Here is a 16,272-nt window from a genome sequence, read left to right as displayed (position 1 = left end):
GGAAGAGCGAATGAAGTGCTTGTACTATTTGTATGCTAGCTTGGATCCAAATGCTGTCAAGTACGTATAGTTTCTATTCAACAAATACTTGATTTCTTAAGCTTTTCTAACATCTCTGTTATCTTGCTTGTATTATATAATAAAAATACAGCTAATGGATGCTTAACATTGTTTGCAAGTAGCATAGTATTTGAAAACATTTCCCATTTGTATACAAACCCTACATGTCCATTAGACAAGAGGATCCCATGATATTTGAGAAGAGTGGGTTTATCCATTCATTTTCATGCAGACTTAAGAGTGTGCAAGTGATGACTTTTAAGTTTGCTCTGTATTAGGAACCATGATGAAAGTGTCTGTAACTGAATTCTGGTTGATGATGGACTGGTTTTTATTTGGGTGGTTGTAAGAAATACTACAGGTGTCCTGCATATGTTAAATTGTTCCTAGAAGAATAAGAAATTATGCTCTGTAAAAAGAGAAAATCAGTTCCGCCTTGTTTTCACCACTTACTTTTAATATTTGGTAGGTTTTGATTGTACCTAATAGGTGTTGTGTTGCACTTCTAAGATAAATAAATTAACAATCTTGTTTTTTAAAACATCCAGCATTTTTTTGTCATAAAGAAGCTTTTCTTTTCTTGTTTCCCGTTTTTGCAGAGCACTGAATGAGATGTGGAAGTGCCAGAACATGCTAAGGAGTCATGTACGAGAATTGCTGGATTTGCATAAGCAGCCCACTGTACGGTTTTGAAAATATTTATGCTTTATCCAGTGGATCTATGGGACTGATTTACTGGGGGGTTTTAATACTGTATTATTGATAAAATGTAACTTCATTATTTGTTGATTTCTGTATGTAGACAACATTCCATTCTCATGAAGTAAAGTTGCTTTTTGTAATGCTTGAAGGTATATGACCTCCTTCTGTTGATCATTTTTTCATAGTACTGCTCAAGAGCTTTGAAAAGTTTCGAAGGTTTTTGTTCGCTTTTGACAGACTTTTTTTCTTTCTCACTTTCTAAGAAATTTTGAAAATGGAATATGTTGTAACATAAAGCAGTGATTTCTTAATTGGTTAGAAAAAACAAGTTCTGGAATTTTGTTCTGGAATTCTACTAGTAGAAATTTGAAATAAAAGGGCATTGCTTTGAGGTTTTGGTGAGAGAGTGGGCTTGTGGGAATTTTCTGTTCTGGGGAGTACTGGGGTCTTTTTCATTATTTTGACCTGTTACATGAATTAATGAATTTTTGCAGTTCTTTGATGTTACAAGAAGATTTTTTTCGCCACTCTGTGTAGTAGCTGCTAATGAAAGTTACACTATTCTAGTATCTATTCTTAAAACAAAAACATAAAACATAAGATTCATAAGTAGAAAGTAGTGCTGCAGAAGAACTAACAGATCAGCTTAAAGGTGTATTTTATAAAGGAGATATTGCTGATTTGTTTGTTTTTGCTGTTGTCCTCAGTCAGAAGCAAACAGTGCTGCCATGTTTGGAAAGCTGATGACCATAGCAAGTAAGTGTTAATAGCTTTCTATAAACATTCTATAAACTACTACAGCATTCCTGGAAACTGTATTTCTGTGAATCTTGGCCTGCTGAAGTTGCAAATTTATCTCATATTGAACTGTTTTTAATCATACAGAAAACCTTCCAGATCCTGGGAAAGCACAAGATTTTGTGAAGAAATTCAATCAGGTTTTGGGTGATGATGAGAAACTTCGGTCCCAGCTTGAACTGTTAATTAGCCCTACATGTTCTTGTAAACAGGCAGATGTCTGTGTGGTAAGGAAATGGAAAAGGAAACTTTTATACCATAAATATTTGCACTTAAAACTGCTACCTGGAATTAATGGTCACTTTAGTTACCTAAATACAGTTTTTACATGTTTCCAATTTTCAGAAAATGCCTTTTTGATTAACCTGTAGAGATTAGGGAAAAGATAATTACAATCATTATCTTAAGAAAACACTAGCTTTATTCCTTCCTGGGATTGTAAGCATCAAGCATAATGTCTAAAAGACCAATTTACTTCTTTAAAATACTTAATTTCAAGTGCTGGTTTTGTGGTTTTAGGGTTCCCAAATGGTCTTCTCATACTGATTCAGCTTTCAAGTACCAGCAAGTCATCTGTTACCATCTGCATATTATTAATTTATTTTTCATCCTAGAATAGTGTTTGGAGATCACTCTTTTTTTCCCCCTCGTGTTATTAAACCTCTTTGATGAAAATACACACCTTAATATTAAATTGTACTTTTCCAGATTCTGCCAACCACCACAGATTTTTTTTAATGGTCTAAGGCAAAATAAGCAATTTCATTGACAGGAATTACAAAGGACATTTCTTTTTCATTGTTATGAAATCTCAAGTACTGCAGGGTTACCCACAGTTTTCTGGATTACACTTGACAACAGACTTACACATTCTGTGCACTGCACTTCACTCTTCCTTGGATCTGTTTTGAATCTGGGCTGCAATTCTTAAGAACCCCTGAAGAACTCTTAACTAGAAACCTATTTAAATAGTTTTGTAAAGTATGTCTGCTTTGAATATAACATGATTAAGAGAGGTGTGGAGATACCAACAGCCCCCCTGTCAGAAACATTTCACTGATTATATAGACAGTCTCTCTGGTAAAGCAATAGTGACTATATTTAGCTTACTCAACATGTTGAAGAAGTAAGTAAAATGAGTGTAATTCTTGTTTGTATCTAACATTCTTGTAGAGGGAGATAGCCCGGAAACTTGCAAATCCTAAGCAGCCAACAAATCCTTTTCTGGAAATGGTCAAATTTCTTCTGGAAAGAATTGCCCCTGTACATATTGATTCAGAAGCCATTAGGTAAGTTTGAAAGATCATGAACAATTGACTCATGAATGATTAAAATATGGTAAAAATAGCAAAAGAAAAAATAATTTTCTTGGTGTTTAAATTGGTCTGTCCTAGCACTAACTGTGTGGGTGAGTTTTAAATCAAAATTATGTAGATGTATTCATTCCCAGCAACCTAGAGGATGCAACTTCTTTTGATGCTGCTTTGCTGTGCTGTCCGTAAAATGATTTTAAAAATGTAGCAGTTCATGGTGACAATTCTATTTGTGGGGCTTCAGGTGAAAACTGTGAACATAATTTTCACATAGTTAACTGCAGCACAGTCTTCCATATAGCATCTGAATTAATTAGCTTTTTTGGGATTGTGTAAGAGAATGTTTTGATTTCTTTTAAGACTTGTCTGGCAACCTAATTACATTCTGAAACTTGTGCAAGTATGTGTTGATCTAATGCCACCAGCATGGTGCGGGATTTTTTGGGTGGATTTTTTTTTCCCCTGAAGAATTTGTTTTGCAGAAAGTGAAATTAGAAGGAAAAGGACTAATGTAACAACTTAAAAATAGCAAAAACCAAACAGCAGTGCCAACACTACCCCCAGGGACTGTTGCTTTCCCTTTATATGTTGTGAAAACTAAGTAATCTTGCTTGTATCTCCAGCGTTTAACATTGTTGCACTTACTTGTTTGTTCCTTTTTTTATCTCTCATTTCAGTGCACTAGTAAAACTAATGAATAAATCCATAGAGGGGACAGCTGATGATGAGGAGGAGGGTGTAAGTCCTGATACTGCTATTCGTGCAGGGCTTGAACTTCTCAAGGTAATCTGCATTAACGCAGCGGTAATAGAAGGGGCAAAAGGGGCATGAGTAATGAATTAATGTTAGTATGGATTTAGTAGTTATTACTTAGATAATTACTTTTTTAATGTATGAAACTCTTATTAATACTCAACTTGAAAGAAGAATAGTGGAAGAGATGGTTTGTTGGAAGAAGTATGTTTTGAAAAGGGTGCCAAGCATTGAAATGTACATGTTAAAGCAGAAATTGGTTTCTGCTTAGGGAAACAGAATTGCTCTACTACTTAGGGAAGTAGTAGAGAAAAAGGTGTAAAGTGAGAGGAAGAGAAACCGGGAAACTGGGAGAGACGCCTTCTCTGGGGTGTGTATGACACTGGAAGGAGAGCAAACAGTTAGCTCAAGAGCCATGTTATTTAGTGAGAAAAAGGGAACTTGTGTTCAGTGGTGCTGAGGAGTGGAATGGGGAGAAAGGATTTGAAGTATCTGGAAAACAGTAGCCCGTGTTTTGTTTGTAGATGTCTTAATCTTCTTGGTTTCTTTTCTGCTCAGGGACTATAGATTCTGGAGAAATTAAAATTTCAGTTCAGTTCAATTAGGTTGAAAAGAAGTGTTGTTAAATAGATTGGAATATAAACATTCGTTTGAAGAAATGTGTTTTTATATATTCAAATCATGTAGTATCTTACAAAATATTTGGAGGACAGGAGGACCTGAAAAGCAAAACCTAGATGTATTTATTTGAAAATTGATATATAAATTGTCTCAACAATGCAGTTATTGAATGTAATAGTTTTGTATGGGCATGTAACAGCTATTTATGGTGATGGTAATGCCCATAAACAGCCTTCCTTTTGTTTTTCTGATTATTCATTTACTATGAATAAATATACCTTTGTTTTAATGTGTTGTCTGCAGGTTCTGTCCTTTACACATCCTACCTCGTTCCACTCTGCAGAGACCTATGAGTCTCTACTGCAGTGCCTCAGGATGGAAGATGATAAGGTAGCTGAGGCAGCCATACAGATTTTCAGAAACACGGGTCACAAAATAGAAACAGACTTGCCACAGATAAGATCGTGAGTATTGTCAGATTCTGCTTTTCATATCTGCAATTCTGCCTCTTGATAGCTTATTCAATGTGTTACCCCTATCTAGTCTTGTTAATATGATCAGCTTCTCTTTCATGATTTTTATTTCCTTCAGTACCTTTCTGTCCCCATCCCTTCATTTTTAAATTCTGTGCTCTCACACTTTTTATGTGTTTATTCAACGTGTTAGATAATTCCTCAAAATCTTCATATAATAGAGAAATTAAAACCAGTTCATATCTTTTAGGTTACAAAATAAGCAACAGCAAAAATACAGCAAAGATATGATTACTTGGCATAATTTCTACTCATTTCTGTCCTTCACACAATTTTTTCGATCTTTGTAAGGAACACAGATACAATCTCTGATATAGTTAACAGCTCTGTTTGTTATTAAACAATATGGGAAGCAAAAGCTAAAAGCAAGCATGAATTTCTAGCAAAGAATAATTGTCTGTCTGTAAGTTGTCATTCAGTTCATGCTATACTGCTGATTAAAGGTGCATAATCCACTAAGTATTCACTGACTATTAAATATCTTGTGATATTTAAAATCAACCTGTCAGTAACTAACTTGTCCAAGTAATAAAGCACAGGTTTCAAGTTCTCATATATTGAAATATCATTTTGGATATTGCCATGCTAAAATGCATATCAGTGTACACTTTTAAGTTTGCTGTAAATTAAAGCTGTAACCTCAGTGATTCTTCTGAATGGGGATCGGATTTTGGACAAAAGGAAAATATTATGAATACAGGTATATAAGATACATTTTAAGACATTTGTAGGGGTAAAAAGAAAGAAAGAAAAACCCAGCAGTCCCCATTGTGAGTACAGTTCCCAGTACAGTCCCAAGTGTCTTTGGTTCCCTACCAGAATTTAATCAATACTCTACAGCTGGGCTATATAATGTTCTCTCAAAGGATCTGGTATTGCTGAAATTTTTTTGACTTTGTGCCTTACTCAGGTATTGTTGAAGTTTAGTCTGGGAGATCTCAAAAATGTAACTGTCCAAGGGGAGGTAGCATCCTTGGCATGATTTCCAGGCAAATCAGGTTGGCATTCTGAAAAACCATGTCAGTGTTTACACTTGACACAAAGAAAAAGACATCTGAGGACAAGTAGATGTTCCAGACTTCATGTATTCAGAAATTTTTATCATAAATGAACAATCTGATACAATCACCAAGATAATTTGTTTCAAAGGACCTGTTTGTATTTTGGGTTTTTTTAAAATGCTTCTGTGAGCAGGCTACTTGCTGTCCTTTGAAGCAGTGTTCACCAGCAGCAACTCAACTTCTTTCTTGCATAGGAAATGAATAAGGGGTTTTGTACCAGTTCATGGACAAAGACTACCATATGGCTCTGGACCCTGATGAAAGCTCTGGCCATGCTCAAACAGGGCCTATGGACCATGTATGAACTTGTAGATGTAAACATGTAAAGGTGCATGTCAACATTCCACCTTTTGCAGATTTGTGTGAGTTGGGATGTGCTGAGGTGTGGTTTGTAACTGCTGCAGCACCAAGGCCTGGCAAAGACACTTTAATGTACTTATACTTAACACCATGAAAACTGTAGGTTAGCCATTGAAGCTTATTTTAACTGTAGGTTTTACTGAAATCTGTCCTGTTTTGGCTCTTAATTCAATTTGTGGAATCTTGGCAGGTTTGAGAAGAGATTTTCTACTTCAGGATAGTGTTAACATGTTTCTCAGGGTCTTTGGTTTGGTTTTGGTTTTTGTGGGGGCTTTGAGGAAACTGAGGTTTGATTCTTTCAACCCAGCAAGTTGCTCTTTAGCCTCGGTTGCTGATTTTGATTATGTAGAATGTGTCAGCAGGGTGCTGAATAATCCATGTACTGAATACTATCAAAGAGCTTTTCAAGAAAGCAGGGAGATTTTTGGGGATGTTTCTGTGTCCGACTCTTTCTGGGATGTTTTGTTTTTTCATGTTAGTTGCTGGGTGAGTTGCAGGATGAACCTCCTGAGTTAGTGGCTCAGCTGCTGAGCTCTGATGGGACAGACCTGCCTTCCAGCACTGCCTGGGGAGTGGCACTGCACAGTCTGACCAACCTGGACCTGGTATCGGAAGCCCTGCACTTTCCTTCTGTGCCTTCTGATCAGCAGATAGATTGCAGAAGATTCACAATCTCACAGCAAAGCAGTTGTTTGCTTGGGTATACATTGTGATTAAAAGTTCTGGTTATAAAAGCCTGTAAGCACACTGATGTTCAGTGGTTATTCTTAGCTTTCACAGATTTTCTTCAGCCCTTTCATTCCCAGGCGTGGATAATAAGTCCAGGAATTCATCCTAGCTGAAACTGTCATGTTGCCCCCACCTTACATTTGTCTTCCTAAATAGCTTTATTTTGATCATTATTTTCTATTAGGTTTGATTTTTTTTCCTGTGGGTTGTTTCCTTCTTGTATGTGTACAGTCAGATATTCAAGTATTGCTAAATACAGTTCCATCCTGCTTTATACTTAATGATTGTGATCTTTCCTGAACAGACTTCAAAGGAATACTTGATTTATAAGACAGTGATGATAGATTTGTGTGTGTGAAGATACTTACTTTTTTGTAGATTGCAAATTGCATTTTGAAGTATTCTATTTAATGTTCACACAGAACACTAATTCCGATTTTGCATCAGAAAGCAAAAAGAGGCACTCCTCATCAGGCAAAACAAGCTGTTCATTGTATACATGCCATATTTTCAAATAAAGAAGTACAACTTGCACAGATCTTTGAGGTATGTGTTGCCTTTAAGGTTTGTTTCTGTTATTAATTGATACTAGTAATTAAAATTAATTCCTACTGTTTATTAACAGGTAACAGTTTATGAGGTCAGGAAGCCTACAGATGTGTGGTAGTTAAGTAGTTAAGTCTTTAATTTTACAATAGCAAGTTATTAATATTTGTTTCTTAAAGTCACAATTTACTAATATTCTCATGTCTGATAGGTGAAGGTTTTTCTTTTTATCTGCATGGGAGAAGTTTGGAGGAAGTAAGCTAAATATGCTGGCTTGATCCACAGCAAATCCCATGGGGACACATTTAGCAGATACTAAATGAGAGATAACAGTCCCTGCTTTCAAGCTGTATTGAATTACCCAGCTTTAAGGTCTTTACACATACAGCCCTGCCTCACTGAGGCAGTTAGTGCAGAAAACTATGTTTGGCTGTAAGCTCAAACATCAGCTTACTGCTCACTTACTGCTTCCTTAGACAAGTTATTAAGCAAAAAGATATTCTATACAGAGCAGTTTATTACTTCTCACTGTAGTCTTTTAAATAATAACATTATTAATCTGCACTTGTAAAATATTTTATGTTCTAGTCTTGTCTGTCTTTGAGCCTGTGCATAATTTATAAGTGTGAAAAGCTTTGAATTAAGCTTGCAGAGTTCGATTTCTGCTTAGAGTTCTGTGAGAGTGCTTGTTCCCTCCCTAATACCAGAATCTGATGCAGTGGTGTGGGATGATACAGGAATTGTCCTGGTGACTGTTACCTGGAAGGTAAATACTGATGGCTAGTAGAAATGTCCCTGGTGGTTTCCAAGGTTTTGGCTGCTGTTTTTTACCATTGGCAGTTGGGATTCAGGTGTTCACAACTTCTGAACAGAATTAAGTCAAAGTTTTTTCCCATGTCACTCAGGTTTGAATGTGTTTCACTTTAAAATAAGAAGAGAATATAGAATTTGTTTTGCCCTTACCTTATATGAGATTTTTATTTATTCTGTTGAATAGGAAATTGTATTCTTCATACTTCTGATTGCTAGTTCTATTAATTCTTTTGGAAAAGCAGTGAAATGCATCAGCAATACAGCAGTAAAATAAACTATTTTAAGACATGTTAATTTATTAACTGAAGCTGAATTTTGATTTTTTTTTTATTTTTCCTTCCCCAGCCTCTTAGTAGAAGTTTGAATGCTGATGTACCAGAACAGCTTATAACTCCCTTGGTCTCTTTGGGTCATATTTCTATGTTGGCTCCAGACCAGTTTGCTTCTCCAATGAAATCTGTTGTTGCAAATTTCATTGTGAAAGATCTCCTAATGAATGACAGGGTAAGATTATCTTTTTTTTTTTTTTTTTTGTAAGTACTTATTATACTGTTTAGCCTATTATGAACTCTGTGGGGAATAGAGCTTTTTTTGTCAATGGGTCTGTAATGTTCTGTAAGTGGTTAGTACAGTGATAATTGCATTATAAAACGTATTTTTTGAAAAGAACGCCTAATCCATTACTTTCTTCTATTTTTACTTCTTCATTTTCTGTATGAATTGAACCAGTTTGTATACTTACATGAATTTCTATAGTCAACAGGTGAGAAAAATGGAAAATTGTGGTCTCCAGATGAAGAAGTCTCTCCAGAAGTACTAGCAAAGGTGTGTTTTATCTGCTGACAGGAATAATGTGTATATCTGCAATTAAAAATTTACTTTTCTTCAAGCAATTGGGAATATTAGAAGAAATCCTTTCAAGTGTTTTTGTGTTGCGGATTAGTCCTATTAGAATATTGTTGTTTTTGTGGATTATACACAAAACTGATAAAACTGATAGAAACTATGCATTCTGTTATCTTCACTTACTGATACTAATTATTCAGAGCATTGAGAAGATGAAGAAATTCAAAAGTTGTAGTTTTCCTTACAAGAAAAGTGACTTTGACTTTACTGACTTGTAAACAGATTTGAAATAAATTGAGGCCCCGATGAATGGGAATCTAATTATGGCCATTTCTAGGAATTTTTATCTAGTTGCTTTTACTTCTAATCATATATCAAGTATCCTGCATCCTTTGCAGATGCAGATCTGCAAAGACAGTGGACCATAGTTGTAGTCTCCTGAGGTCAGAAATACCTCAGGAGAGGTCAGTATTTCTTCTTCTTTTTCACTCTAAATGTTTACTGCTTCATTCTGTTCCTTTAAAAATGTATCCGCTCTAATACACAGAAATCTATGGGAATTCCAATTTGACAACAGGAGGTTTTATTAACTTACCAGCTCTGGCAAGTAAGCTGATTGTTGATTTGTTTGTGTGTGATAGGTGCAGGCAATTAAACTTTTGGTGCGCTGGTTGTTGGGTATGAAGAACAACCAGTCAAAATCTGCCAATTCCACACTCCGGTTGTTGTCAGCTATGCTCGTCAGCGAAGGAGACTTGACAGAACAGAAGCGAATCAGGTCAGAGTTTGTTCCTTGCAGGTTTCCATAAATTTTGTTTTAGAATTTCAAAGAATGTTGGTTCTTTGAGAGTGCTTGTGGAATGTTAAGGTCAGCACCATGTTGGCTACAGATTTGATCAGAGTAGTAATATTAGGAGTGGAGTAGCAGCATGAAATTATGTTGGATACTCCCTTTCTTGCAATTTGCTAATACCTACAGAGTTCCAAATTAGATTATTTTCCTAGTAAAAGTCATTGTAGAGAGTAGAACACGTGCAGAGGTATCTTTGAAAACAGTTGAGTGATAACCACCTCCCAAGCATGTTAGATTTTATCTTGGGTAGAACTTCTTCATTCCAACTGTGAAGTAGCTGCACCTCAGCTTCATTTTGAGGGTGAAGGAAGGAAAGAGAAAAACTGCCAAAAGCATTGCTTTAATTTAAACAGTGATAGGAAAACAAGAAACTTGACTGATCTAATTTCATTGTTTTACTCAAAGTAGAGGTTTTTTTGTGGGGAAAGTAAAGCACTTTATTTTTCACAAATTTGGTAGGGTTAATTTAGCTTGATCTAGAACTGTGTTACTGGCATGTCATTGATCTTGTAAAAAGAAGAAATTAGAGATATGCAGATAGTTGTGGTGAGCTGTAATTAATTATTTGGGGTTTTTCTCTGCCATGTTTAGTAAATCAGATATGTCTCGACTGAGATTAGCTGCTGGTAGTGCAATAATGAAGCTTGCACAGGAACCCTGTTACCATGAAATAATTACCCCAGAACAGTTCCAGCTCTGTGCACTCGTCATTAATGTAAGTAACTGCATTAGAATTGAAGTGACCCTTAATCGAGTTCTGAGTCTTTACCTCTGAGCTTTTGTTGCTGCTACAGAGTATATTCTGTTCCTCACTGCAGCTTTCACAAGTTCTTGAAGTTTCAATTTCAAATGTTAATAGTGCTGCTTCTGTTCATATTTTTAGTAAGCCTCCTCATAATTCCACCTTGAATGCCTTTTTTTTTTTTAATAAGACCAGGATTTTGATGGTTGCGCTTTTATGATTTGTGTTGCTATAGGATGAGTGCTACCAAGTGAGGCAGATATTTGCCCAGAAGCTGCATAAGGCACTTGTGAAGTTACTGCTCCCTTTGGAATATATGGCAATCTTTGCTTTGTGTGCCAAAGACCCTGTGAAGGAGAGAAGAGCACATGCCAGACAGTGCTTGCTGAAAAACATCAGTATACGAAGAGAATATATTAAGCAGAATCCTATGGCTAATGGTTAGTATTTCACTAAAATTGTTAAGAATACAGTAATACTAAACTGGAAGGAGTAATTATTAAAACTTAAGCAATTGGTTTTTCTAAAGAAACACTAGATAAGTTTAATCTGTTTCCTCATCTTTATATTAGACACATTAAATCTAAATTTACTTAGTTCAGTATTAGCATTAACCAAAAAATACTACTCTGTACATGGGTGAGAATTATGGATGTAAAATACAGTGCTCTTATGGTTGTGGTTGTTTTGATCAAAAACCAAAATTTTGTGTCCTGATATTTTTTGGCTTTATCATTACCTTCCTGAAGCAAGACCAAGTGGTTTTGTAGTAGTAAAACACGTTCATTTATTTTTAATGATTCATTAAAAGTAAAGTCAGTAGGAAGAAAATGCAAGTCAAAATTTTTCATTTCATGTTTGAAAAAGTTTTTCTTATGATGCATGTGTATGTGTGTAATATAGAAGTAATTTTTTGTTGTTGTTACTGTAGAAAAATTGCTGTCCTTGCTGCCTGAATATGTGGTACCATATATGATTCACTTACTGGCACATGATCCAGATTTCACAAAACCTCAGGATGTTGATCAGCTTCGTGATGTCAAAGAGTAAGTGTCAAGTGATTCTAGAATTCTTATGCTGAGAATTGTTCTGCACTTGGAAAGAAACTAATTAGGAAGAAGAAAATACTAATTAGGAAGAAGAAATATTTGTTTTATCAACAGTCTCTTCTAAACCAGTAAATGTAAAATGGAAATATGGATCACCTGAACCATGGGAAGAAGGCATCAACAACTGCTTAGCAGTATATTCTGAAAGCCCTAATGGTAACCTCTAGGTCATACTGTAGTATACCAAATTAGTGAGTTGTGTGTGCTTCTTTTAAAGTAAGCAATGATTTCAGAGTCTTGTCTTTGTGCCAAGGAATATTTATAGGATGTCAAGTAATGTTAGTTCAAATATTTTTGAACTTTTAAAATAGGGTGCTTCTCCAAGACTTGAAAACAGTGAGGCTGGGTAGGTCCTGCCTCACTGGAACCTTATTTTCCCCTTCTTTACAAGCCTACTAAAAGTCATTCTGAGTAATTGCTGCTGACTTATATTTGCACTATACATCAGCAGTGCAGGCTTAGTACTTCTTAATGTATTCAGCACAGATTACTGTATACAATACCGTCATACTTGGCAGGAGCTTGTTCTGTACTCTTTCCACATTCAGACCTTCTTGTGTTCCTCAAGTAATATTTCACATCTTAATTATAACTTCTTTTGCTCCTTATGCCTTGCAGTGAATTTTAAAATTTTAGAAAATAGTTAACACTTAAAAATTGTTTAAGCATGTTGTCTCTCTCACCACACAGCTCTGGTTTTAGTGTTTTAGTTTTTTGTTGTATTGATTTTTGATGAAACTGAGCTTTGTTCATTTTGTATTAGGCATGTATAACCACATGCTACAATATACATCATCCAAGAAGCAGTTCTGTTTTGGTACCAATAGACTAATGCTTTTTGCACCTTCACTTCTCACAGTCCAAGTCTGATTCTTTCTCTAAATGAAAAGCTTGGTGTGTTCTGATTTCTGAGTTTCTTGATTCACACCTGGTCAGACCTGAAGTCAGTGAAGATTTTTTTACCTTACCAACAAGTCTGCATTTTGTCCCAGCACTCCCTATTCCTGGCAACATCTGAAAGCATCCTCCAGCATGTACTTTATCCAGAATGCATGGGAACAAGTTCTGATTGGCAGCCACTGAGTTAATACTTTCTTTGAGAAGCACTTTCTAGTGCGCAGAGCTTTTTTGGACAGTCCTTGTGTAGCTTTCCTTTGTTGTCCAATTTCCTCCCTCATGTTTGTCACAGACTGGCTGAACTAGCCAGAAGGGACTGCTCCAAACAAAGAAATACTCTGTGGGGGAATTTTGGCAGGAATACTTCTCTGAAGAGTCTCCTGAGATATGAGAAAAATGTTTTCCATTCAATGTGATACAGTGTTTCTTTTAACAGCTCTGAATGTCTTAGTGTTCACTTTAAAGTGTTAACTTAGATGCTTGCAAAGTTGGAAAAACAGGCTTTGCAGTGTGTTTTGTAGGTGTCTCCCTAGTTTGTCTTGGTTAAGATGGCCTAGATACAGTGATGTACAGTAAATGCCTGCTTAGCAGTTCCTGAACTATTATCTGTGATACTTACTGTTACTGATGTAGTTTTCTAAGCTTATCCTGTAGGGTTATGTTTGGGGTTGGTTGTTTTTTATCTTTATATTGTCTGAAGTGTCTTTCTCTTCCTAATTCACATTGAAATTACTGAAATGGATACAAAGAATGACTTCATGTGACTGTGTTCCTCTAGGTGCATATTTTTTTACATAAAATCCCACTGGTGTTTTGGACAGGTCTTGTTCAAAGTTGATAATTATTTATGTAATTTACTGACTTAGTAGGAAAGTCAAGCTATTGAATTTGACATGAGTTAACTGGAATTACCAGAATATAATGTGTTCTCAGTCGTAACCTTGGGATAACACTGGATTTTGCAAAACCTGGGTCAGGGTGGTATGTTACTGGTCCTGTATTCATCCTATTCAAGTTCTTGAAAACAGTGTATACATGGATGTAAAGCTGTCTAACAGATTGATTTACTATAGCTTTTGTAGCTCTTGGATGCAAGTCAGACTAGAGACATCTTAGTTTCTTGAACATCAGATAGCTCTGTAAGTATTTTGATGGAGCATTAGCCTCTGAGCTTTTGAGAGAGATGTTACTTCATCTCTTCCATTACAGTTTGTATCAGATGGGGGCTTTTGTGAACAGGGAATTTGTATATCTTTCCCAACTAAGCACTATTTTACCTTACAGTGACTCTTGACCCTCCAACCATATGCAATGGTGGAGCTTGATAGCAAGTGATAGCATGGATGGACTATTTGGGCTTTATATCATAACTGACAAATTTTTAAAACAAACTTCCAGTCAAAATTTGATGTAGTCTCACTATAAGTAAGCGAGATTTAAGGGAAAAAACCTAGGAAGGCTAATTCTCTTAAGTCTTACCTGGGAGAATTTTCCTCCCATATGGAACATTAGGAAGAATCTGACCTGCTTTTTGCATCTCCACCCCTATCTGAACTGCAGTATTTAATCCACCTCATGTGGATAACTGTCTAGCAGCAGCGTGATTTTTTCAAGATTGCCTTGAGTGTGCTCATGGTCCACGGTTGAAAGGGACATGGTGCTCAAGGTAGTGAGTACAGAATTTCATTTGGGTGATGATAGCACCAGAATTCCTGTTTCTATTCATATGTGGAAGAGAAAAAAGTTGATTGGCTGGGCAGTTATTTACAGATGTAATAATAAGCACACTAATTTAGCAGGTTTACTCGAAGGAGTACAATTAAGACTGTGTGTGGTAGAGGTCTAGACTCTGTTTACACCATTATATGAAGTTATCGGTTTATGTCTTCAAATTTATTTTGGTTTCTTAGAAAAAGCTAGTACAGCTAACAAAATTTTGTGAAGCGTTGATGTATGTAGGAGCTGTAGTATAAAAGCTGGAGTGTAATTGCTTGTGGTTTTATGACTTTTTAGGTGCCTGTGGTTCATGCTTGAAGTTTTAATGACAAAGAATGAAAACAATAGCCATGCCTTCATGAAAAAGATGTCAGAAAACATCAAGCTTACCCGAGATGCTCAGTCTCCTGATGAGCCAAAGGCCAATGAAGTAAGAAATGCAGTTGAGATTAGTGCTGGGTCATGAGCTGAGGGTTTCACAAGCAGGATTTGCAGGAAGTCTGAAAGAACTAGCTCTGACATTTTTATGGTTTTTTAAAGACACTTTTAATTGCAACCACTGTCTGTATGTTTCCAATCTCATTCTTGCAAAACCTTGCTGACTTCAGCCAGTTCATAATACCTGCATTTTTTTAAAGTATTCCTGCTACTGCCTGCCTTATTTTAACAACTGCCTAGTTTCCTCACATAAATATCTTCTGCTGTTGGGGGAGGAAATATTGCATTATATAGTTATTGTTAAACCTATTTGTTTCTAGCAGAGATGAGAAACCATTTAAGGTGATTTGATTGAGCAAGAGCTTCAATTGTACAGCATAGTCATGTAAAGTATTACTAGGTTTTATAAATAGTATCATCTGAAAAATGAGGACCTCTCCATGTGATTCAAGACATAGCAGTATGGTTAATGATATAATTATTAAAAATGCCTTTAGTGGTGGTTATTTAAACACATATTTTAAACTTTTTGAACTACTGCATTTTTTCTACACTGTAAAAAACAGTGAGTAATTCCTAAAGCATGCTTTTCTTCTTTTTTTTCTCCAGAAACTTTACACAGTATGTGATGTAGCACTATGTGTAATCAACAGCAAAAGTGCTTTGTGCAATGCAGATTCACCAAAGGACCCTGTATTGCCAACCAAATTTTTTACACAACCTGAAAAGGTAAATTTGTTAATTTTATTTCCAAAGCAATAAGAGGAAATATGGGTTTTTTTATGATTGAGAGCTGGTTATTTCTGTAAGATAATGAGTGGGAAAATACATATTCTATTATCAGCAATTAATTTTTTAAAGTCAGCTCTATGCTGTGCTGTCTGTATTATGAATACATGACAGAAATGTTTGTAACCAGGTGAGAGCAAACTGGAATTAATGCTGATATGTTAGCATGTATTGCTGAATCATTTCATTAGTGTGTTTTACAAGTGCATCTGAATATATGAGAATATATGCATTTTCTGATTGTATATCTGAATTAGAATGCAAATCAGAAAAAGGGGAACATTATTTTATGTTCCCCATGATATGTTACTATCTCTCAGTAGCTGTTGGGCTATTCTGCTTGCTGTACAAGTTGGTCCTCTTATTACTAGCTTTGGGAAGTACACCTCTGCTGTCAGCAGTGGCACTACTGCTCTCCAGGAGACCTACTTCTGAAAAGTATTTGAGGAGCACAAATAATTCTTTGGACCAGACCTAATGTTTTAGTTGTCCTGGAGAATGTACTGGCTGACATTTTTCAGTGCCCTGGGCTGTTAATTAACTGCCTTTCCAGAGGCTGTTTAAGCAAAATTTATTTCCTATTTAATTGTGAA

General features: G+C 35.8%; 1 protein-coding gene across 1 annotated transcript in view; it reads left to right on the top strand.

The window, feature by feature from the left end:
- The window catches only part of PDS5A (PDS5 cohesin associated factor A), a 75,363-nt gene that overhangs the window by 47,677 nt on the left and 11,414 nt on the right, over positions 1-16,272 (top strand). The window contains 16 exon segments of the mRNA XM_005415463.2: positions 2-60; positions 660-741; positions 1,470-1,518; positions 1,648-1,787; positions 2,734-2,849; positions 3,551-3,656; positions 4,551-4,711; positions 7,353-7,476; positions 8,635-8,793; positions 9,046-9,114; positions 9,777-9,913; positions 10,580-10,703; positions 10,966-11,170; positions 11,662-11,776; positions 14,750-14,882; positions 15,500-15,619. Of these exon segments, the coding sequence (XP_005415520.1) occupies positions 2-60; positions 660-741; positions 1,470-1,518; positions 1,648-1,787; positions 2,734-2,849; positions 3,551-3,656; positions 4,551-4,711; positions 7,353-7,476; positions 8,635-8,793; positions 9,046-9,114; positions 9,777-9,913; positions 10,580-10,703; positions 10,966-11,170; positions 11,662-11,776; positions 14,750-14,882; positions 15,500-15,619 (1,899 nt within the window).

Source organism: Geospiza fortis, unplaced genomic scaffold (assembly GCF_000277835.1).
Source record: "Geospiza fortis unplaced genomic scaffold, GeoFor_1.0 scaffold40, whole genome shotgun sequence".
Classification (NCBI taxonomy): Eukaryota; Metazoa; Chordata; class Aves; order Passeriformes; family Thraupidae; genus Geospiza; species Geospiza fortis.
This window is presented reverse-complemented; position numbering and strand designations above follow the sequence as displayed.